The 23,856-nt window shown below is 37.2% G+C and overlaps 1 protein-coding gene across 1 annotated transcript in view; it reads right to left on the reverse strand.

Moving 5' to 3' along the window:
* Nucleotides 1-275: 275 nt before the first annotated feature.
* The window catches only part of SLC4A7 (solute carrier family 4, sodium bicarbonate cotransporter, member 7), a 66,683-nt gene continuing 43,102 nt past the window's right edge, over nt 276-23,856 (reverse strand). Inside the window, exons 13-26 of the mRNA XM_009882161.1 lie at nt 22,313-22,487; nt 19,799-19,932; nt 18,963-19,208; nt 15,523-15,628; nt 13,487-13,648; nt 12,392-12,505; nt 11,788-11,949; nt 11,278-11,529; nt 9,200-9,268; nt 7,528-7,701; nt 7,051-7,182; nt 6,208-6,305; nt 4,122-4,229; nt 276-1,031 (exon numbers count right to left, since the gene is read on the reverse strand). Coding sequence (XP_009880463.1) covers nt 950-1,031; nt 4,122-4,229; nt 6,208-6,305; nt 7,051-7,182; nt 7,528-7,701; nt 9,200-9,268; nt 11,278-11,529; nt 11,788-11,949; nt 12,392-12,505; nt 13,487-13,648; nt 15,523-15,628; nt 18,963-19,208; nt 19,799-19,932; nt 22,313-22,487 — 2,014 coding nt within the window. The 3' untranslated portion in view covers nt 276-949. The remainder of the gene's footprint in view (nt 1,032-4,121; nt 4,230-6,207; nt 6,306-7,050; nt 7,183-7,527; nt 7,702-9,199; nt 9,269-11,277; nt 11,530-11,787; nt 11,950-12,391; nt 12,506-13,486; nt 13,649-15,522; nt 15,629-18,962; nt 19,209-19,798; nt 19,933-22,312; nt 22,488-23,856) is intronic.

The raw sequence follows: 23,856 nt of genomic DNA on the forward strand, positions 1-23,856 counted from the left end.
TACAGCTAATTTAATCAAATACACAGTGAATTTAAAAATTAATTAAGTAGGAAATATATTTGATGAGGACATGAGATACTCTAAAGTTTCAGTCTTAAAGCTGAGTAAAGCAGACTCTGAAAGTCGATAGGAAAATGTAAGTAAAAACAGAAACAAAAGAATTCAAAAGTACTAGTGTGGTAAGTGTGTATAACTTCCTATAGACCAAATTGCTGTCTGTAAATCCAATTTATATTGTGTAAACATGGAGTGTCCAGAATGACAAATACTGACTTGGGACTGTAACTACAATTACTGCACTCATACTGCTACTGGATAACAATGAAAAATCAAGACTGAATTTAAAAAAAAAAAGTAGCAGAACAGGGTATTTATATATATTTTAAAGATTAACTAACTACCTGACTTAGGGCTCTAGGCCACTTCCATAAAATAGGAGAGACAGAATCCAGGAAACACTACCATGTAGTGGAGACATAAAACACAGTAGTTCTTGTCAACAGCACATTAATATTTGTTCTATGAAATCACAAAAAAAAGTATACCCTGCAAAAACAAGCAGTAACTGCCTGCATGGAAAACAAACTTCTGTAGCGCACATTATAAACAGAGGTAAAATTTTAAGCAATGTGGACCAGTAATTGTCAGCAAACGCTGATTTAACTTTTATGCACATATTGATTATTGAAAATAATACGCATTCATTACAATCTTCCTATTTAAAAATGAAAATAAAATTTCCAATAAAATAAATAGCTGAAGTGTGAATTACCATTCATCTTATTTGTAGGAAAATCTTCTCATTATGCAAGCATATCTACAGTGCCCTAAACAATGGCAGAATTAAATACATGTTGCTCTTTAAATTGGAAATCACACTTCAATGGTATAATATCCTGCAGTGATATATACACACACACAAATACAGGTAATTCCCCTTGCTTCAGTTCTATAAAGATGTTTCGGCATCCACATATTTCACAACAGGTGAATCTTCCACATTTATTTTCACACTTTCTGGTTTTTCAGGGCTGTTTGAAAGCAAAGAGTAAAATGTAAGGTTTAGTTCACTTTAGTAAAGGTTAACTTTCAAACATTTTATACTTCACAATGAACACAAAGTATTTATGTAAAGATACTTTTATAATGATGCATTTCTATCACATTCTAGTAATCGTTACATACTATTCACAGGAACAGTACAAGTTTAAAAAGAGAAATTACCAAGATCTCATCTATAAATACCATTTCCGGTCCCACTGCTTTTATTGATTATATAGATCTTTTGAAAAAACAAGCAAAACCAAAACCCACAAAAATGTCTAGTTAAAAATACTCAAAAATAGGTAACAAGCAATATTATTAATACTGCTTCATTATTGGGCAGGGCAACTATTTTGTTCACAATACAAGACTGTGAAAACAGTTCAGTCTTTTCAAAACGGGGACCCACACTTTTAACATCAGTGGAGGACAGTTAAAAATCTGCCTAAGTGTCCATTCAAGTGGAAGACCCTAAAGACCGCCAGCTGGCACCTGAACAACTACACTCTTAGGGACACAGCCACTGACAGAAAGGAACATCCCAAGGCAGTTACAGGACAGTAGAATAGAATCTGGAACAGCATAAGAGGAGGATTCTCCAGGCATGCATTTTAGAAGAAACAACACATCTGGGGAGTTGCTCTTTAAGGGGGGAAAAAAAAAGTATTAGAAATTCAAGTCAAGAGAAACATTCTGGGATTCCTTAAAAAATATAAACATGCCTGGACTTCACAGAGTCTATAGAATACAACAAGTGGAGGAGGTAGAAAGGAAAAGCAATCTGGATCAGTTCAGGAAAGAAACAAATCTAAAATAATTTTTAAAAAAGGGTCAGATTTTTAAGAAATAATGCCAACCCATACAACACGTCATCTGGAAATCCAAAAGACATCGGTTGCTTCAGACCGTATCCTATTTGAAACCTGTAAATCTGAGAATAGCAGTGCCTACAGAACCATTTTTACCACAGCACTAAACATCTGTCCATGCTATCAGATGAAGACTGTTACACAGAAAAACCTTAACAGGACTGAGACGAAAAATTCACTGGGAATTATTTTTGACTGAGCAAGTGGTGACATCTCTAAATCGCTCCAGCACCCACTACACAAAAAAGGGTAGCACATACCTCAAAACAGCAACCAATTAATTAAGGCTCTAACATTTTCCAGGTTCATGCTACTATCAGATTGCCTCCTGAAAGAGTTAGTTTCCAGCACCAGTGTTTTTTATTTTCAATTTGCAGTTTTAGCAAGTTTCCATTCAAGATGCAATTTTTAGCATACTAATCTCAAGTGGGGCATGTTATGGAATCTAAGGGAAATGTCTTCTAGCAAAATATAAAAAATAGATGGAATACTGAATATGACCTAAGCAGATCAGAAAACATTGCAAACTGGTCAGAAGCCTAATTCACTAGCACTGCACATATAATTCTATACTAACTTAACCTACTCAGGAACCAGGAAAGCACAAGATGGAGTTGTACTGATTTCTAACTGCCTGAAAGCCAAACCTAAAAACGTTAGTTCTTCTGGAAAGAGAAATGCAGATCTGTATCTCTTCAAGCCTTATACACCCAACTACTATCAGGTAACATAACAGAAGCATCCACAAATTCTTTACCAGGTTTCTCAGAACTTAGCATGAAAGGAATTAAACAATTAAAATATGAGGGCATACTGACACACTATCTATCTTCCTGGCAGTCTAGCTTCTGTGGTACTCAAGTTTTTAAGTGTTTTAAAAATGTTTAAAACATTTATTTAAATATTTTAAAGCGTTTAAACAACACAGGCTGAAGATTCACCAAAAATGGTGCCTGCACTAGTGAGTCTCTTCAGCTTTTCCTATTACAATACCTCCAAGCTCTCTCCTTGTCTCCTCCTTCACCCTTGGTTGACCTACTGTCTGGACAAAACAAAACGTATTTCCATGCCTAGTTTGGAGGAATGCACATGTTGAATAAACAGATGGTATACACTACTGCTGTTTCCGTGACGGAAGCTGAACAGTACCCTATAGCTCGGACAATTATGTATGAATACCCCCTCACCACAAACTCTTCCACCTAGATGTAATTGTACACAAAACTTGACAAATTCACATCTCCAAAGCCTGCCTTCCTTTGACAGATTTGGCTGAAAGGGATCAACCAAAAGAAGATGCAGGTACAGACAGCAGGACTGCATAAGCTTAGTTTTCCAAGTCAACCAGGGCAATTCTCCCCTCTTTCCTACATAAAAACTACTAAACAATAGTTGCATTGTGACAGAAGAGTACACAAATACCACTCCCTACAAATTACAGGCCTTTCAGGAAGTTGGGAATATTCTATATGAGTATTTGGTTTGCTCCCCTTGATAGATTCAGCCAGACAGGGAAGAAACTAGGATGGAATAGCAGAATGATTCACTGCATACAGACTTTTCCTGTTTGATGGGGAGCTCGCTGAGAAAGAGGCTCCTGGCCATCACACAAGATGCACGTCAGCTTACAGGAAACATTCACACCACTGAGGACTCCTAATCTGTCCAGTACTTCATTCAAAGTATATTTCATACCCAGTGAACATAATATTTGAGCGAAGTTTAATTTTTAGAGATTAACAATGAGCCGGGGAAAAACCAACCCACCCACCCACAAAAACGGGGCAGACCCTAGGGCAGCATAAAGCAACAATGAAAGTGCTGGACTTACCTTTTATTCCCACTGGCCCTGGTAATGTTCAGGATCAAACAATTTCCATGCTCATATACATTCTAGTAAAGCTTTTAGAAACCCTAAGCCCATCAGAGCAGCATACAATTGTATTAAGCAAATGAAGAGTTACTTTAAAATTGTAATAACACACTTAGCAAAATATTTGACTTCCTTATAGAAATTGTTTAACTTCAGAGTAAAGAACAAAAAAACAAGTTCCAATTCAAGGTCCTCAAAAGTAAAAAGTCAATGCAGATTCTTAATAAACCACATATACTCTTCTTTTTTGAGATGCATTTCAAGGAACACAAGTACAGCTATTAGCTGCTAAACACAAGACCATAGTTAGCAAATGCGTGAGTAATTATAGCTACCTCAGGTTAGCTCTGGTTACTTTGGCATTCTCAGTACTCATGGCAAGAGCCTTCCACTGTGCAGTTTTGGCCATTTCGTCTGATATGTTTACAACTGAGGGATCAAGGCTAAAGAACAAACATACTTTCTGGTTAGTATTCAATACCTTGCAACAACATTATACTTACTGTCACTCGTCATTTACATCAGTTGTGCCTTCTTTCAATATTTACACAGCCACAAGTTGAATTCATCTCTTAGAAACGTATTTCAACAAAAATTTGAAAATTTAACTAATTAGCAATACCTTAATCACATAGCATCTTAAAACATCTTTTCACATAGATAGCACTAAGACATTGAGAATATTTGAGAGAGATCTCATTTCTAGATTACCTGTAACTTCAGAAAATTCTTTTGCATGCTCAGAAATAATGAAATTAATCACACTGTTCTGCCAAGCCTTCCATAAATCAGAATTATTTTATGTTGTTTCCAGGAAATAATCAAGGGCAAAAGACCAGACATTAATAAAATTTTGAAAATGGTTAACTCTGTTTAAATTTAAAACTAGTAAAAATCTAACAGTCCCAATTATCTAGACAGACTTCAAGTTATTTTTTTCCTGCAGAGCCTTATTAGACATTGTTCAAGTTTTTTCTGCCACCATCCCCCCAAGTCCTGCAGAAGGTAAGTTTGCCCTCATAGACAGTAAGCTTTCAAAACTTATTTCCCCCTTTGCCCTCCACACATTGACATATACAGCAGACTTTGGTGTTGTCTGTAGATATGCTTTCTGTTCTGTTCCACACTTAAACTTCAGAACCTACCCAAGGATATCTGTGAGAGTTCTTCAAATTGCATAGAAGTTTTTCAAAGCCATTTTTCATCAGGAATCGCCGCAAGATGCAAGACGGTGAAATATACAGTAAACACACATGCACACAGTTGATGAAATCATAGTTCTACTGTGAGAGCGCTTAGCAACTTAAGTGTTTTTTGAAAAGCTTTAGCATTTAGCATTTTCATTTGCATTGCTAAAATCTGATTAAGCCTGCTCATTAGACAATAGCACTCAACAGGAATATCTGTCTAATCCAAAAATCTGCCTGTTGCCAACTCACATCAGGGTAGACCTGACATTACACACTACCCTAGATCCATAGGAAAGCTAATTTTTAACCTAGGAACCTTCAGTATCAGAGAAGCAAAAAAGCTGGTAAGCTATTTATCTGTCACACCTTCTGGCTGTAGACATTTTTCACTATGAGAGTGGTGAGGAACTGGAACAAATTGCCCAAAGAAGTTGTGGAGGCCCCATCCCTGGAGGTGTTCAAGGCCAGGTTGGATGGGGCTTTGAGCAACCTGGTCTAGTGGGAGGTGTCCCTGCCCAGGGTAGGGGGGTTGGAACTAGATGATCTTTAAGGTCCCTTCCAACCCAAACCATTCAATGATTCTAATACCTGACAACTAAGCTGAATACATCACCACTATGGGTCATACATACTGAGACTAAACACCTTCCAGTGCTGAAGGAACTTTCCACCAGTGAAATTCCAGTACTTCTGTTTCTGGAAGAGAACTGGTACCCCTGTCCTCACATTTGCTTTCAGACCTTTTAAAGTAAAAATGGCTGCCTGTTTTTTTTATATATCACAGATATTATAGACTTCAGCCCTCACTTAAATAAACCATCAAAGAACTGCATACTTAGACTTTTTCTGAAAAATCCAAGTGGCTGGTAAACACATGGCTCAACTGATGCTATTAGTTACTTAATACTCAGTATTTCATGCACAGTTACACACAAGTATTCCACAAAAACTGACCAAGGAAGCTTCTTCAACTTGAGTACAGCTGGTCGAAATTGAGTCATCTGATCTGTTCAAGATGGTCATGTAAATTTATAATTAAGATGCAGTTTTAAAGAAAAATGCAACATAAAAATGCTACTGTAGCACCATGAGATATATCTTCACATTTCCTAATCATGGCTGAGTTACAAGCTTGGGAAAAAAATTAAGTCAACTCACACAAACAATTTAATATAAAGCAAAGTACAGCATGTGATACAAAAACTCTTAGAAGACCAACATTTTATTATACCTGTATTTTAGTGTTTTTACAGGAAAATCCAAATTTGCTTCTCCATATGCAAGGTGTACGCTTTCATTGTCCCCTGTCTGAAGCATTCTCTCTGCTTCCTGTAAATTCCCAGTAAAAAGTTTATAAAATTACTCATGCGACAGATATCAAAGAAGTATCTCATGATGACAGTTAATTTCCATAGAGGTAAGGGGCATTTCTGTGTAGGTACTAGAGTTGAATGCTAGAGCTACAGTTTAAAACCTTTTTTCTTAGAAGTGTTTTATCTAGGTAAGGGGGTTGAAGGAGTGGGGAAGGAGAGCGTTACAAGTTTTGTAAGGAATTCTGCTAGCTGGTATACAGTTAGGTAAGACTTTTACAGAGAAGTTACACACGCTATCTTACATTACTGTTGGTAATTAGCAGTTTGTTTTAACTACAGCTCTGCAAACACACACAAGCAAAATTTCCCTGATATTATGAACAGTTTTGTGATGAACTGAAGCAGGGTTAAGATCCCTACTCCACTGCTTTTCTCTCCCTCTTCTATTTCTCTCCTTCTAACCTGATGAAAGACAAAGAATACAACACTTTGTGATAAAAACTGCTTCTTTCCACTTTGCTTGCTAATTTTAATCACAAATAAGAGTCGTGGTTCATAACAGCACCATTGAAACAGTGATTTTTCCTTAACTTAGTTGCCAGTAATAGTTCCTCTAGCATTAAATCTCATTAGTAAAGAATCTTAAAATATATATTTGGTATCTAAGGTCATATGCTCAGGCCACTAAAAATTCTTTTCAGTCTCACTGAGTATTTTCTACTAATTTACAACATGATTAGTTTGATTGTTTTCACACTTACTGCTTTCTCTTTCTTCTTTTTGTCATCTTCTTTCTTCTTTTTACTTTCTGGCATAAGATCATCAAGCCAGCTAAGCTCTCTTTTGGTGAAACATAAATCCATGAGCTTGCGAATGAACACTAATGCTAGAACCTTAAGGGAACCATAAATGAAATAATTTATATTAAACTATTTAAATGAACAAAAATGCACGCACAGTTTCAGTACATTCAGAATCTTTAACTGAAGCCCTTTTTTATAGTAATAGTTTTATCTTACCATGAAGTTAAGTAATTTCCACTTTCAATAGCTATTCACAACTGAATTGCTTATTTTCAGGAAATGAAAAAATTCCTTGTGTTTCAGAAGTGAAGTACTACAGCTTCTTTTGTTTCTTTCCCACTCCCTTCTTTCTTAAGACACCAAATACGTTTTGAAGAGATCCTGGACGATGCACATATCTTGGAAATTTATTAACTTGTAAACGAAAAAACTTACCATCATAGGGAAAACAACAGCAGCTGCAGAGGCTTTAATCACCCACAACAGAACTAGACAAGTGAGCTGAACAACTGTAAAGATATGGACCTTCCAGAGTGGCACATAACGTAGATAAATCAGGTCGGGCTGATGTTTGGCAGGCATTCCAAACAGTTTTATACGGTCAAAAAACTGCATTGAAAAATAAAATCATCCTTCAGTTAATTATTTTCATCCCTTCCAGAAGGAAATAAACATTGTCAGGGGACTCCAGAAACATAAGTTAATCGCAAATAAAATACTAATGAGGGACACCGAACATTCAAGGGGGTGGGGCTGGGGGCTGTTTTGTTTTGTTGGGTTCTCCCCTCCCCACCTCTCATTACTACTACAAAATTTCAGAGTATTTCAGAAAATTTGTTGCTCAGCTACACTACTGAAAAAATAACTGCAAGAGAACTGAGAAGTGAAGGCACAATATGGTAAGAACAACCATCTGAACATGACACTCAGGAAATTACCCTACATACTACTCAGGCAATACGAGCTAACTTTACTGTTGCTCACATAATGTATTAAGAATTTCCTCCTCATTTAGGGTTAAACAATCAAGTATTGGTTAGATGACTGGACAGTGAGGTGGACTGAGAACTGGCTGAATGGCAGAGCTCAGAGGGTTATGATCAGCAGCACAGAGTCTAGTTGGAGGCCTGTCACTAGCGGTGTTCCCGGGGGGTCAGTACTGGGTTCAGTCTTGTTCAACATATTCATCAATGACCTGGATGAGGGGACAGAGTGTACCCTCAGCAAGTTTGCTGATGACACAAAACTGGGAGGAGTGGCCAACACACCAGAAGGCTGTGCTGCCATTCAGCATGACCTGGACAGGCTGGAGAGTTGGGCAGAGAGGAACCTAATGAAGTTCAGCAAGGGCAAGTGTAGGGTCCTGCACCTGGGGAGGAATAACCCCATGCAGCAGTAGAGGTTAGGGGTTGACCTGCTGGAAAGCTGCTCTGCAGAGAGGGACCTGGGAGTCCTGGTTGACCACGAGCCAGCAATGTACTCTTGTGGCCAATGGTATCCTGGGGTGCATTAAAAAGAGCATGGGCAGGAGGTCGAGGGAGGTCATCCTCCCCTTCTACTCTGCCCTGGTGAGGCCACATCTGGAGTACTGTGTCCAGTTCTGGGCCCCCCAGTTCAACAAAGACAGGGAACTACTGGAGAGTCCAGCAGAAGGCTACAAAGATGATCAAGGGACTGGAGCATCTCTGTTATGAGGAAAGGCTGAGAGACCTGGGCCTGTCTAGCCTGGAGAAGAGAAGACTGAGAGGGGATCTTATCAATGCTTATAAATATCTAATTGGTGGGTGTCAAGAGGATGGGGCCAGACTCTTTTCAGTGGTGCCCAGCAACAGGACAAGGAGCAACGGGCACAAACCAGAACATAGGAAATTCCACCTCAACATGAGGAAAAACTTTGAGGGTGGCAGAGCACTGGAACAGGCTGCCCAGAGAGGTTGTGGAGTCTCCTTCTCTGGAGATACTCAAAACCTGCCTGGACGTGATCCTGTCCAACCTGCTCTAGGTGAACCTGCTTTGGTAGGGCGGTTGGACTAGATGATCTCTGAAGGTCCCTTCCAATCCCTACCATTCTGTGAAAAGCAAATTGCTCGTTAAAATCAGACTGTACCTGAATGCCTTTTAATGAAGATACTCCCATGTAAAGAAAGACACCATACAAAACTGGCATTGGAATAAACTGGGGAAGAAAAAACACCCACACAGTTACTTGTAGGAATCAACACGGCATAACATAGCAGTCCACATTAGTGAAAGACATGGACCAAGTTATTTTTTACTTTCTATTTCACTTAAGTGAAATCTGTTAAAGCTGAGGGGTTTTATTTACAGAGAAAATATAGGCATCACTGAGCAGCAAAAAAATCTAGAGCTAACAAGACTATTACCAAGATTTAAAAAGTAGTTCCATCTTGACTGCCCACTCATTCACTCTTCTGTGTTGCAACCAAGATTTCTATTAATGCTAAGTATGGTACTTTATGTTGCTATCTGATAGAAACTGTACTGAGACTGTTAACTTCATGAAATTGCCATATGAAGTTTTACTTTTTGATCACTAATCTTGCATTTCTGGAGCAGATGAAACAAAAATCCCCTCATACCTACTGAGCTATGAAAATCTGCTAATTATTCAGGGCTAATTTTTGCTCCAGTAAGAAGATCAATTTAAAGCTTACTAAGATAATGAAGTTGTCTACTGATTTTAGTGGCACTTGCATCAAACCTCTGCAGCCTACACAAAGCAAGTGAAGCTTTCTTTGCTCCTGAATTCATGAAACTTCTGAGTAAAGGACAGCCAAGATGCAATCCGAAATCTTCATAAAAACTGCTGCTATCAAGCCTGAACAAAAGCCTTCAGTGAAACTTAAATAGTGTGGAATAAAACTATGCCTTAGGGATTCATTATTGCATATATATGTATGTGCGTATATGTGTGTGTGTATATATAAAAGCTAGTGTCTTCACTGTAAGCTCTGTAATTTGACATGCTATTACTTCATTTATGTTAACTTCTACCGCATTAAATCAGCACAAATCCATATAGGGAACAAAAGCGTAGAAACCTACAGATGCAAGGCTTTGTTCTCCTTCTTTCTTTTGAACAACAGCCATTCACATTGAAAAAGAAAAACATCTAATAAAAAGCAAATAGTAATAATTCCTATTCCTACTATCCTTGGTTCCATAAAAAAATAAAAGTATTAGTTTCTAAGAATCAGCGGTTAAAACATGGGGAAGCATCTGGCTTCAGCAATCAGCACCTTTATCTTTTGCTTTTGAGCAACAATAAGTCTATTTCAATATTTCTGCTTTTGATTCTGATCATCTGCGTTATACAGCTGAGCTCTTGGTAGCTTTTCAACCAGAGATTGTCAAATCTGAATACTCATTTTTAGTACCTGCTACTGCCTTTTGTTTTCAGACCTTTACATTCTTTAACACATACAAAGGGTCAACTATTAAGAATTTATAATATGTAGTTCTAATTACTAAACTATAGCTGTGCCTTCATAGGTTTCTTATTATCTAAACTTAAACAAGCATTGGAAGCTACCTTTTTGTGAAATGACTTGTGATCTGTCTTCAAACAGACTTTTACAAAGTTCTTTAAAGGTGTCAGCAATTATGCAATTTATGCCATATCTGCTATTTTGGCAACAAAAAGACAGCTTTTTCATTTCTCCTTTTAACTACTGGATTTGAAACAACAAAGCAGAAGTTGAATGGATTTTATTAAAATCTGAGCAAAAAGCTAACTGAACTGATTGTTTTTCTTCCAAGACAGTCTTCAGACAGGCGCTATGGATATACACTAAGAGACAGAGTGTAAACTGAGGGTGCAATATGACCTGCAAAATCTCTGTTACACTGTGATCATGCATAAGATACTCTTGGCACTTTAAAGATCAAAGGAAGTTTAATAAGCTGAAGATAAGAACAAGAAGTGAAGAATGTAATTTCTGATGATCACTTTTTAAACCAGATATTTCTGTTTATTCTGCCATATTATATTACTTTCACTCAAGTAACTTTAGATCTTTATCCCAACTATCCAAACACAATTTGAGAATGAGTCAAAGCATACTTTTACTTAATAAAACTTCCTAACATTATGAAATGCTAAATCACAGTATCAAAATCAAAAGCACAAAGAAAATACAGATATTTCAGAAAAACTGTCTTTACCTTTAACACAGAGGTCATGAACACCGACAGCCCCATCAGGACAAAAATCATCAATCCTGTCACTCGCTGCTCCCGGATTCCCAAAAACTTTGGTTGCTCTCCTGGTGCTGAGCATTCAGATTCAACTTTCAGGCTGTTAACATGACTTATAGACAGGACAGTTGCAGCAACAAACCACGGTAAGCCCATGATAGAACATATCCCCAACATAACACCAACCATGAGTAGATCAAGATGGTAACCACAGCCTTTCTGTAAGATTAAGCAAACAAATCATTTGATAAACTTTCTATTTATCTGATGCCATATTTATAACTTAGCTGGTAAATAACCAGCAACTACAGAAGTCAGATACTTTGTGAGTGTCCACAAGATTATATTTGCTCGTTATTAGTCAGTACATACATTTATTTAGTAGCTGTTGGTAACGTTTCACAGACTTGTGGAATGAATCCGATTTAAATAAACTTGACTTACACAACATTAGAGTTTTGTGAAAATGACTTTTACCTTCAGCTTATGCTCTTTCCTGTTTATAATAACAGCTGTTATTTGTTGATCCATGAAAATAAGAATGGTACAGAGTAAAGCAGGAACAGCAGCTATCAAAAGCGTCCACCAAGGATTGCTTCCAAGAGGATCTATGAACCATCCTCGGTCTTTTCGGGTGGGCTGAAAAACCATACATCAACAATAAGAATTAAAGAACTAAAATAAAATGCAGATTTTATTGCTAAACAGCTGCAATGAAGAGATCAGCAGACTCAAATATACACTTAGATTTTTTTCCAATGGCTTTGACCAAAAGACTAATTTAGGTGTTACATGTGAATGTGACATTTATATGGAAAAAAATAACACAAATCCATTCCATTCCTTCGTTTGTGCACATTTGCACAAAAGAATACTTCCTTTCCAATGATTTTAGAATATAAGGCATAGCCTCTTCCATTAGATGAGATACACATCCAAAACAGAAAGGACAGATTACTTCATCAACTACATTGTAAGTAAAAAAGATAAATTTCTGTTTCTACACAATTCTGTTGTTCTACTGTCTATGAAACTGCAAGCATTTAAAAAGTTAAGTTTTTCAAAAGGTTGTATTTCTTACTTCAAACTTCTCTGGAACGTGAAGCTTAGGAGAAGGTACTCCTACAAGATAGTCAATCAAAACCATGATTACTATGGTCAGAAACACTGCAAAGTCACTGATGGTAGAACGTACCTATAAAGAAAAGACTTGTGTTAACTCTTGCTTTTTCATCATTATAATTTGCATGTACAGAAAAACAATTTTCTCCCTATGAATAGTGAAGTCTATTTATACTATACTACACTATACTATACCACTGAATATATATACAATTTTCTCTTTTATTTTAAAATTTAAACTGCCTGCCAGCATATCATGAAGTTGCAGAAGGTAAGTATTCTATACAACTGTTCATCTTATTATCTCATTCAGAAGTTATCTACCACAAGAATCAAATTACTTAAAATAACGCCTTCCTCATCTTCCCATCCCCTCAATCCTACCAGGAGGCTGGGTCATCACAGCCAGTCTCTTGTAGCCTAATTCAATAACATCACTGAATTGTTCCGAAATCAATATTCAATCATTTGACATTTTAATAGATTAGAGGGGCATAATTTGCAACACATTCAGGTTCTCAAAGGTGACTTTATTAAATATTAGGAACACATTGTAGAGATGAGCTGAGGTTTATAGATCTAACCACTTTATTTTGGCTAGCAGGAGTAAGTTGTGTAAATCAGTCCAAGGATAATCATTATATTAGCCTCTACGAGAAACAGTAATCCCCTGAGGAACCGCTCAGAACCCTTCATACGTCAGCAGTTTGGGGAAAGCAATTAATTGTTCTGTATGGCTAGGAGAGGAAAACAGCAGCAGTATTATCTCTCCAAATGATACCTGGCAATACCCATTAGTATGGGGAGATGGACTGTTTAGGATGGACATCTTGTTGTAACTACAGGAAAGTAGAGAATAAATGCTGACTTTTCTAAAGCCAATTTCTTTCATCTAATGTCTTCATTTTTTTAACTATTGGCTAATTTTCCATTTTAAATTTTTCTGTCTTAAAAGAAATCTCTCAAAGTTGTGAGGCAAAACAGGAAATTCAACTCCATTAAGTTACATTGATGTATTTACCACAAGATAACAATAGTCTCTAATCTGAATTACCTTAGTTGGGAAATAACGTTTGGTCTTGAATTGCTTAAGGAAAGAGGAGAGGAAAAATGTTGTAAAGAATAATATGACAGACCAGAAGAGAACATCTGGAATATATGGTCCATGATGGCCACAAGCTGATCCACGAAACACACCATGAAATTCTAAACATTCCTGCAAAGAGAAAGACTCCTTAAATTTCTACGTTTTATTCATTTAGTACAGTCAAACTAACTTGCAGCTTTTCAGTATAAAACACATTTGAGAACTTTCACAATCCCAAAAAGGGGGTCCTTTCCTTCATCACTACCTCATCCTGAAATGCCAAACATGTGTGCTGTCTGTTCCAGAAGAGCCACAGTAGCCATGACAATATTTCAGGATGACAAAATGCTGGGAGATGCCTCAGAAGAAACAACTACTTTACATTCACATCATTTCTATTCTATTTCTCAAAGCACCACAAGATTGAATGTATAAATAAAGACTGAGGACTAAGCCCAGTCTATCCAGCAGACTATCCAACATCAACTTTCAAGCTAACAAACATAAAAAAGGATCTCCTCAGTTTCTCCCACCTTTTTATTCTTGACTTTGTTTTGTCCTGATACAGTTAAGGAAAAAACAGATCTTACAAAATTAGATTAATCCCACTGTAAGAAAAAAAAGTTTCTAGCAGAATAGAAAAGCATTGTAAATAATGGATTTGAATAAAAAAGAAAACAAAGTCAGACAATCCCTACCTGAAAGGCTTACTGATATGAAAAGTAAAGAATTAAAGTAGACACATGGAGTACAAGGAAATAACAAGCCAATAAACCGAAGAGTTGGAAGCAGCACTGCAACAACCTTGCCTCTAAATAGGTTAACTTATCGGAAATTTAACTCATGACAGAAGTTCTCCCTGTTAACAATCTACTTTGATTATAAGCACGACCAAATCCTGGATCAGTTCTGTCTCTCTGGGAAGACTAAAGACGCTTAAGAGAATGAAAAGGTATATAAAATAAATATAAAAACTAAGTTCAAGAGACACTGCCATCCTAAGTGATTATGGCAGACTAGGAGCCATTAACGGCACATAGAAAACACTGCAGCTAAAATGCGAGTAAAGAACTTAGGTTTTTCAGAAGTATTTTTGCTGTGCAAAACACCTACTTTCAGCGTTAACATCTAGGCTCAGACGCAAGGCGAGTCCATACCCAGATATCTACGACCATTTTAGATAGCCTGAGATGGCCAAAGTAGGCACACAGAGCTAGCAAACACAACACAAAATCTATAGCAGATCCAAATCATTCAAGATGTAGGTGGAAACCAGATGCCAGTTTATGCACAGTAGCTGTAGACAGCTGCATTTATGCAACTGAATCCCATCCAAGGAACAACTAATCAGCAAAAGTCTTTCTTCCTAAAAGCCTTCAGTACCACTTCCACATGGTAACTTTCCTCCTCTTCACCTACACACAAAATTAGGTCTCAGTATGAAATGTCAAGTTCAGAAGGTAATGCTTTCAAGCCTATTCCTTCAAACAGCTCTTCCCCTTTTCTTTTAACCTTGAATTTTCCAAATAATTATTTTCTTCCAGTAAAAATTTAGGTAGTATCTTTGATTGTGTTGGAGTTTTATACCAACATCTAACAAACTAATGAAACATGTTTGCTACCACATTTTAACTACAGATTCCATCTTCACATCTTTTTAAAAATATCTGTTCACCCCTTCCAGGAAACTGACGGAAGAAATCTCCTGTTTGTTCACCTCATCATATTCATCTGCACTTCAGAAAGATGACTATTCTGCCTAACAGGATTAAAGCAGCTACCTCAAGCAGACATTTATGATATTAGCATTTACTGCCACGGACTCACTCATTCAAACCACTACAATGACTGTTTAAAGCATTACGGGAACAATAAAAGAGTTCAAAAATGCAGTTTTAAACAAAACAGTCCAGGTTCAAATCAAGAAAGAAACCAGATGAAACGGGTGGTATTTATTTTTTTATAAATACATACGCACACATATAGTGCTTTCAGATACTCACAGAAACTGTAAGGTTACTCCATGCTATATCTTCTACAGACTTATTCATACTACTCCACACCTGCAAAGTTTCGTTGCTGGGTTTCTCAGGCTCAGAACACACGCATCTGAAGTGAAGGGAAAAAGAAAAAAATTGACATGCTTTTGAGCCGTATGTGCCAAAACGCAGCAATAAGCAGCAATTTCAAAAATCCTGAACAGTTTACACCAGCATGTATCCCAACCTTCTACGAAAGAAGACGAATACAAGGCTCGTCCTTACATGACATGAAGTAGGATTAGTGGGCGGGGAAAAGGGAAAAGTGGGGGAGAAGAATTGAAGAAGCAACTGCTCAGAAGGTTTAACAGATTGAACAAAAAAACCCAAACTATGTATTTTAAAGAATTAGAAGCAGGAAAAATGTTGACTTAACTATCTGACTGATCTGCCAGTTTTTAAGTAGAATGATGCCTGAAAATAAAATGAAGTAGAAAACATGCGCGGACTTCTATATATTGTGAATTAAAGATGAAGATGATAATCCAAATGACCCCACTTTCCAACAACCCTATACTAACATATATTGTGTAATTTCTAAAGATTTCTACATAATTCAACTAACTTGGCACAAATATTTTTATGTGTACAAATTAAGGTTTTTAGATAACATCGCACAGTGAGTCAAACTTCAGTTAGTCCTACGGTACATCAACGTAAGAGAAAACAGATTGAAATAGTTTCATTTAAAAAACTGATGAAGATGACTCAGTTTCAGCAACTCCTTTTCAAACCAGATACGTCATTAGCCTCTAGAAGTTTCCGAGTCTTTTCTAAAATTTTGGTAGTTAGCCACTTATCTTGCATTTGTCATGCCTTCTGACCGACACATGAACAAAACTGGTCACCCTGAAGTAAGAAACAATTTTTGAGTATGCAGTGGGGTAACTGAAGATATAAATGCATAAATTACTCAGATATAAAGCAACTGCATAAATGCATTTTTAATAACTTTTTGAACAAGTAAAAGTGCTCCTCCCTACTGCAGTGGTTTGCAAACTCGGACTGCAGAATCCTTTCTGTCAGACAGGTTGACGGAAGTACCCATCAGTTAAAAAAAAAAAAACAACACATTGAATATCGATTTAATGGGATGTTTTCAAATAAAGCTAATCAAGTACAACAAACCATAAGCTTGACATATAAACATTTATGTAAAAGAAGAGAAACAGATAGTAAAAGGAGACATTTCTTGCTTATTATGAGATTCACCAAGATACTGAAAAACAAAGCACCATGAAAGGGCAAACTTGCATCCTGAGGGTGTGAACATAAAGAAGGAAAAAGTACTAAATGTGCATGGGCAAAAAGACTCTAGATTTGCAGAAGACAATGTTTAGGGCACTTAAAAAAATAAGAAATATTCTTTCTTTTCATAACTGAATCCTAAAGTAACAGCAAAAGGAAACAGGAGAAGAAACCAAGGAAATGTCACACCTTCCTCACTCCACCCTCATGGCCTCTGTATGTTAGTGTAGCAAGACACAATCAGATGCCAAGGGTCAGAAGACCTACGGAACAACAGCACAGTTTCTGCCAGATCAGTGAATTTAACATGCACCCACAGGAGTGTAGTGAGGTCCCAGAGCCACTGAAACATAGCAGCCAGGGGAAAGGGAGAAATTATGAACTGAGCGTATTCCCACGGTCCACTCCTGGCAACATGGTCTGGTCTTAAGAGCTGATAACGACAGTAAAGTGATGTAAATGCCCTATGTGAATTGAGTACAAGAAGCAGTCTGAGAAGGTGTTTGCCCAAAAATGATCACATTGAAGATGATGATGATTATCAGCTGGACTAAATAATAACAAAGGAACTACAAAAAGACTTTTTTGGGGGAGAATGAATCATCCTGAAAGGAAGTACCAAAGAAGCATGGATGTTTGTAAAAGTAAGGAGAGATCTTGGAGTGGAAACACAATAATCAAAACATGGTTGGATGCTGCCAGAAGTCACCCTGCACGCATCGTGATCTCTGCCTCGCCCAGGCAGAGCAACTGCCCAGCAAGATGGTGAGTAGTCTGTCCTCCCGCTAGGGACTGGCTCCAGGGTTCAACAAGTAGAGACTCCCACCTCAGGTGTATGGACGCGACCTTGCAAAGGGGCTCTCTCACCAGCATGTGACTTAGCAGCTTACAGAGAAGCACACAGGTACAAATAAAGCTGGAGAACACACATCCGCAACAGGACAGGAACACTAGCAGAGAAACCCGTGCTCCTCAAAGATGGTGTGTGACTAACCCACACGTCTGGGGCTGGAGGGTAAATATTGGTGGGGGTGCAATTGGAGCACCTGCTGGAGCAGGGGAAGAGTGTGAGGAATTCTCCCCCTGATAAAAAAGGAGCAGCAGAGACAACATGTGTGTGATGAACTGACCAGAAACCCCATTCCCCGTCTCCCTGTGCCACTCAGGGGAGGAGGTAAAGAGAAATCAGGAGCAAAGCTGAGTCCGGGAAGAAGGGAGGGATGGGGGGAAGGTGTTTTAAGATTTAGTTTTTATTTTCTAATTACCCTACTCTGATTTGATTGGTAATAAATTAAATTCATTTCCCCAGGTTGAGCCTGTTTTGCCCATGACAGTAATTGCTGGGTGATCTCCCTGTCCTTATCTCAACCCACGAGCCTTTGTCATGTTTTTCTCCCCCTGTCCAGCTGAGGAGGGGGAGTGATTGAATAGCTTGGTGGACACCTGCTGTCCAGCCAAAGTCAACCCACCATGGGTAGATGATGTACAACTGCCACAGAAATAAATCAAATATAAGAAAGATACACCTAAATAGCTTGCTTATTTAATCCCTTAAATGAAATAAAGATATTTTTGTACTGAGAGTTTTACTCCTAGTTACTGTGATGAGTATAACTAATAGTTCTACTTAGTCAGGAAAGAAAAAAAATATGGCTGTATTGTATTTTCTATTATTCTCCTCTCTCTCAAAAAATATTTTTTTTAAACTGAAGTATTTCCCATAATTACAGTAGAAAGCAACACTGTTTACAGATGTTAACTCCCCATTCATAGCACTCCATATAGCACTCCCCACAGTTGCAAAAGCTCTCCATGCCTCAGCTACCTGGAAATAATCCTCACCCAAGTGGAGGAAACTATCGTGATTCCTAGAAGTATCAAGGCAGAACTCCTTTAATCTCCAGGGTGACCTTTACTAAATCTGCAATTAAAGCAGGCATTGTCACAGCCCCTCAACCCTTCCCAACCACCCATAGCTAACACAGAAAATTCAATTCCACAGCATTTTTCTGAGGTTTCTCATACCCGTACCACCCCCAGCATTCCTCCTACCCTTCCACCGAGAGGCACACATTGCAGTTTAGTAAATGGTATGTCTCTATACCATAAACATTTTCCCCATATATTTCACTAACAGATAGAAACTCGGTACTTACGAATATAAAGTCAGTTTATCCAAATCATTGTGCATATTGAAGGCATATACTTCTCCCAAATGAAAAAGCTTTTCCAATGCCTCATAAATAAATATGATGCATATAAGCGCTGCAAAAGCTTCCTCAGTAAATCGAGTGATGTAACACACAAGGCTGCTGGCATCTGTGGCTACAAGCACTATGCATAGAAATGCAGTCCACAGACCAATGCTAGTTCGCAGAGAGAGGTAGGAAAGATCATAATCCCTGCGTGAAGAAAGAAACAAAAGTATTAACGGAGCCAGAAATCACCTATACTATATTCTATTTGAAACACATACTGAGGCCAAGCTCTATACGTGTTCACCACTTTTCTCATCCTTGATGTTAGTCCTGAAGGAAGCAGAAGCTTTCTGTCTCATCTTCCACACCAAAGCAAAGCAACACTGTAAGGTGTTTCTAGGATCAAAAGGTGCAACTACCTAGCTTAAGAAGCATCACGGTGATGATCTTTTCAGAACCTTTTCTAGGTTCTGATCTTTTCTAGATCTTTTCTAGGTGTTTTCTCCTAGAGGGCAGATCGATCCCTGTTTACCCCTGCAGAATCAAAGCCAACATCTCCACACAGTCAGAACATAACTTTTATTTAATTCCTAGCTACTTCTTATCCCTGATTTTCTGATTAAGGTGCACCAGTGCCTCATAGCTTTGCCAAACCACATCCATCTCTTAAGTCTTACTGCTGCGTTTACATCTTCATGGACATCCACTTTTAACACACATCTGCTTTCAATTACAGCTATTCTAACAGTCTAGAAAGTTAGAAAGTGCATCAAGCTAATACAAACATCACTTACCTGCAAAATTTAAATAATATTTTTTCAAATACTAGAACTGGTCCGGTGCTCCCCAAAATAGTAAGAGGTTGCCCAGCAAAGAGAGAATAGGCAATCCCAGTTAATGAGGCTCCAAAGAGAGACTCTATTGCACTCTGTTTGGGGGAAAAGAAACTGCTGTAACTATGCTGCCTTTCAGGTTAGCGTTTGGCATCACATCTGCATAAATACAGTTTTAAGATGCATTAACAAGACAAGATGTAAAAACATTGCAATTAATATTGATGTTTGAGACAAGAATAACAACACAGTTTTGCAGTAACAATACCATGGACAAAAGATTTTGAAAACTTCACTCCTGAGAAACATAAAGCCATCCAAAATCATGAGAACAAGTTACTAGTCCTGCTAGCTATGGAGGGAAAACATATCAACAATTACTACAAATTTAAACAACAAAAGTTACTCAACATGTAATTCATGGAAAGAATTATTTGTCTCTGCAAAGAAAACTGATATATATACATTGCAACATACCTGTACCAAAACATGATACGGTGTGCCGTATCAAACCTGCATCAGTCAACCAAGCATTACAAAAGAAAAAACTGACAGGTGGAGGTGCAGGGGAAACTACTGAATGATATAGGTTTATGTATACATGACACCAAAAATAGATGAGCAGTAAACCAATGTCCCACCTGGTAATGCATTTCTTTTCATTGAAGTAAGAGATCTACTTCAGTTCTTGAATTAAATGTTTTACTATAATATTTTCTGCTAAAAAAGTTACAATGCACCTCAAAAGAGAGGAGCAGGGTTTTTTTAGATACTAAAATGTTATTAAAGTTACTTGAAAATACTTAACTACACCTTTTACAACTATAAGAAGTCATGGACTACAGATTAAAGGGTTCCTGGGGGAATTTGATTGTTTGTTATTTTGCAATTATGCAAGCCTAAGAAAACAATATTTATGCAAACTTAAGCTCCAGTTCAGGAAAGCATCTAAAACTGGACAAAATGGTTTGCTGAACTAGGGCTATTAAAAATGAAAACATGAGTCCTTTGTTCATTACATTAGAAAAAAATAATCTATATCATTCCAGTCTCTTGTTCTATTACCTTTGAATTAGTGCTTTTTGTTAGTCAATGCATTAACCTTGGGGCTCTCGATCAGGGTGGCAGGGACGGGAGTACTGTGGAAGTGATGACCTCTGGGAATGTGAGGGAAGGTTTCAAACACAAACTGTGTACCTTACTATGTCAGCTACTGTGCTTGAATATGTGTGTGTAGTAACTAAATTTTACATTCAATGATGCACACCAAGTATCTGAAGGCAGGAACAAACCCGCAAACAATTCCAGATAGCTAAAAGAAAGAAGGTGTTTAAGAATCAAGCTTTAAAAGGAGCATTTTTTCATAATTATACACAACGTACATTCAAAAATTACATCAACATTTTGATAACCATTCCTACATTTAGAGGGGCAAAAACAGTGCACAGAAAAGATATAATTTAATTCTGTATTTGCTATCATCTTGAAGTGTTACACCAATAAACAAAATTTTGAGTCAACAGCATTACTTGAAAGAGAGAAAATAGTTAACTTAATTTTAATATAGTAGAAGCTTAAAAACTTGATCTAAGTATCAAGAAGAATTTTATAGCATCATAAGCTTTACCAGGATCATAGAATTTGTAAAGGACATGTCTGAATAGATCCTTCCCTCCCCCAAAATGACAGAGCCTTGTTTCTTCATAATAGATTTAAAAACAGAAAATACACTTCAAACTAGTTTACTCACAAGCCAATTGACAGAAACACTAAGTTATTAACATTGCTGATGTTAAGAATTCTTTCCCTGCTCCAAAACCCAAAGTGCACTGATATTTTGGTTAAAAAGATGCTGGTGTTATCTACTGCCCAACATAACACTACCAGATTTCGTACATGTATGGTTTATACTCTAGTCTTTTACAAGGAAGAGTATTTTCTGCTTATAAACCTTAGCCACTTTCTTTCACTGTTAACAACATACCATTAGTGAAAGCATATACATATCCTGTCCATTACTTAAATACACAATTGACTGCTACCCATACACTGCAGGCATTATCATCCTCGTAGGCCTACTACTCAAGGCCAGTATATGTTCTTGGCTATCCACCTTGAGCCTCTGACTTTGCCTACAGTAGGCCTAGTGGGATGGTGCACCTTTACTGCTAGTCATTATTTTTAAGTAGCCAAAAAGAAGGCAATGCAAGCCCTTTCTCAATTCATGAAGCCATTCATCCAGTAAGGCAGGATAAACATTTTTTTTTTACCTCCACTGTGCATCTTCTCCTGTTCACATGGGTTCCCCACATTTTCCACAGCAATTACCTTTTGGGGAAGGTCTGCTTTGGGGCAGGCTAATCAAGTGCTGTGGGTAAATTCTTCAAATACAAGTATAAATAAATGAGACAAATGCACACAGTGACTTGCCTCTGAAGGTCTAAAAGCCTGGCCACTACCATTCTTTGTACTCACTATTCTGCCTTGTGTAGCTTCTCCCAGGAGCCCTCCAAAAGTGATTACAGGAGACATACAGGCACAGTATAGGAAAAGAATCGAGGCCAGGCACTGCAGGCTTAATGCATCCTTGAAGTCACTCAAGAAAAAAGGTGCTTTCCTTTTGATGTCAAGTATCAAACCACCAAAAAGCCTAAATAGGTGAGATGAAACTCGTCAAACTGTACACTAAAGGATTCTAGCTAGTTCAAAACTATGGGCTACACATGACTGCCAGTGCCTATTGCCAGCACAAATTAGCTATTTCATAATCCAGATTAAACTATAACAGTTTAAAATGTAAATGAAAATCTTATCTATTCCAATTCAGTAGTATTCCAAATACAATCAAACAAGTTATCCACATTTTTAAAAGCTGGCTAGGTATTTTTGTATATAGGCTAGATACTGAAAAAATATCTTTGCAAACAATTTTACCTAAATAATGTTTAAAGTCAAATCTGTCTTATCATATTCAAAACAAGGAACAGAAGAAATATGCTAAATATTACTACTCCAACAAGTAGTTGTAGCTTTTTTATTTGCATTCTCTACACACATATGGTTAGGTCAATAAATAAGTTTAGGTCTATCATTTTTAACAGTGTTTTCACCCAGAGTATAGAGATATTCCACAAATGGAAATACAAACCCAAACATATATAAATCAGTTAAACTGGTAAGTTATTAGCAAGAAATTAAAAAGCTTTTGGCAGAGTCCAAAAAAGTTTTCAAGACTTCAAAATACTAGGTATAATTTGCACCTACAAAAAATTGATTTCATTTTGAAAGCTTAAAAAAAAAAGAAAAGAAAATCCATTCCTGAGAAAAACAATAGTCTCATCTAGAAATAATTCTGTGGGCAGAAATGAACTTCTTAGCTCCACATACTGTCTGCAAAAAGTAAGTATAACAAAGCCAAAATGGTAAAAATCAATACAAATGTAGTAGTACGAGAAAGATGCATTTCATTTGGGAAGTTTATCATTTTGGAGATAACAACATTGTACATCTTTTCCAGAATTCCTCAGTTGATTTAATCTCTACTCTCTCATATGAGATACGAAGGTTTAATCTTAACCATGTATTTCCAATGTTGGGGACTTTTTTGGCAAGCATTTCAAAATTAAGAGAGAACAACAATGCAACTCAATTGAAAGAAATTCCTCCAGTTTTGTTTTCGATCTAAAAGAAACCTAACCAAACCTGAAACCTAACCAATACCAAAGTATTTTTTTGCTGTTTTATATTCCTTGTTGCTCCATGTTGTACACATTTAATAAAACAGATTTGCATTAATGGAAATTTTTAGTACCTAGCCCAACGCTGAAAATTGTATATTCCTGCTATAATTATGATAATTGCATGCTCTTGACAATTAAAAATTAAAACCCAACTCTTAAAAGTCAGTTAGTTAAATTAGGCAGCATCTTATATGAAATCCTTCGCAAACGTGTTGAGAAACATTGCCACAGGCTTGAAAATGCTTTAAGCAGACTGGCATTTATAGGCAAGAATCCAAC

The sequence above is a fragment of the Charadrius vociferus genome, unplaced genomic scaffold, assembly GCF_000708025.1.
Source record: "Charadrius vociferus isolate BGI_N301 unplaced genomic scaffold, ASM70802v2 scaffold303, whole genome shotgun sequence".
NCBI lineage: Eukaryota > Metazoa > Chordata > Aves > Charadriiformes > Charadriidae > Charadrius > Charadrius vociferus.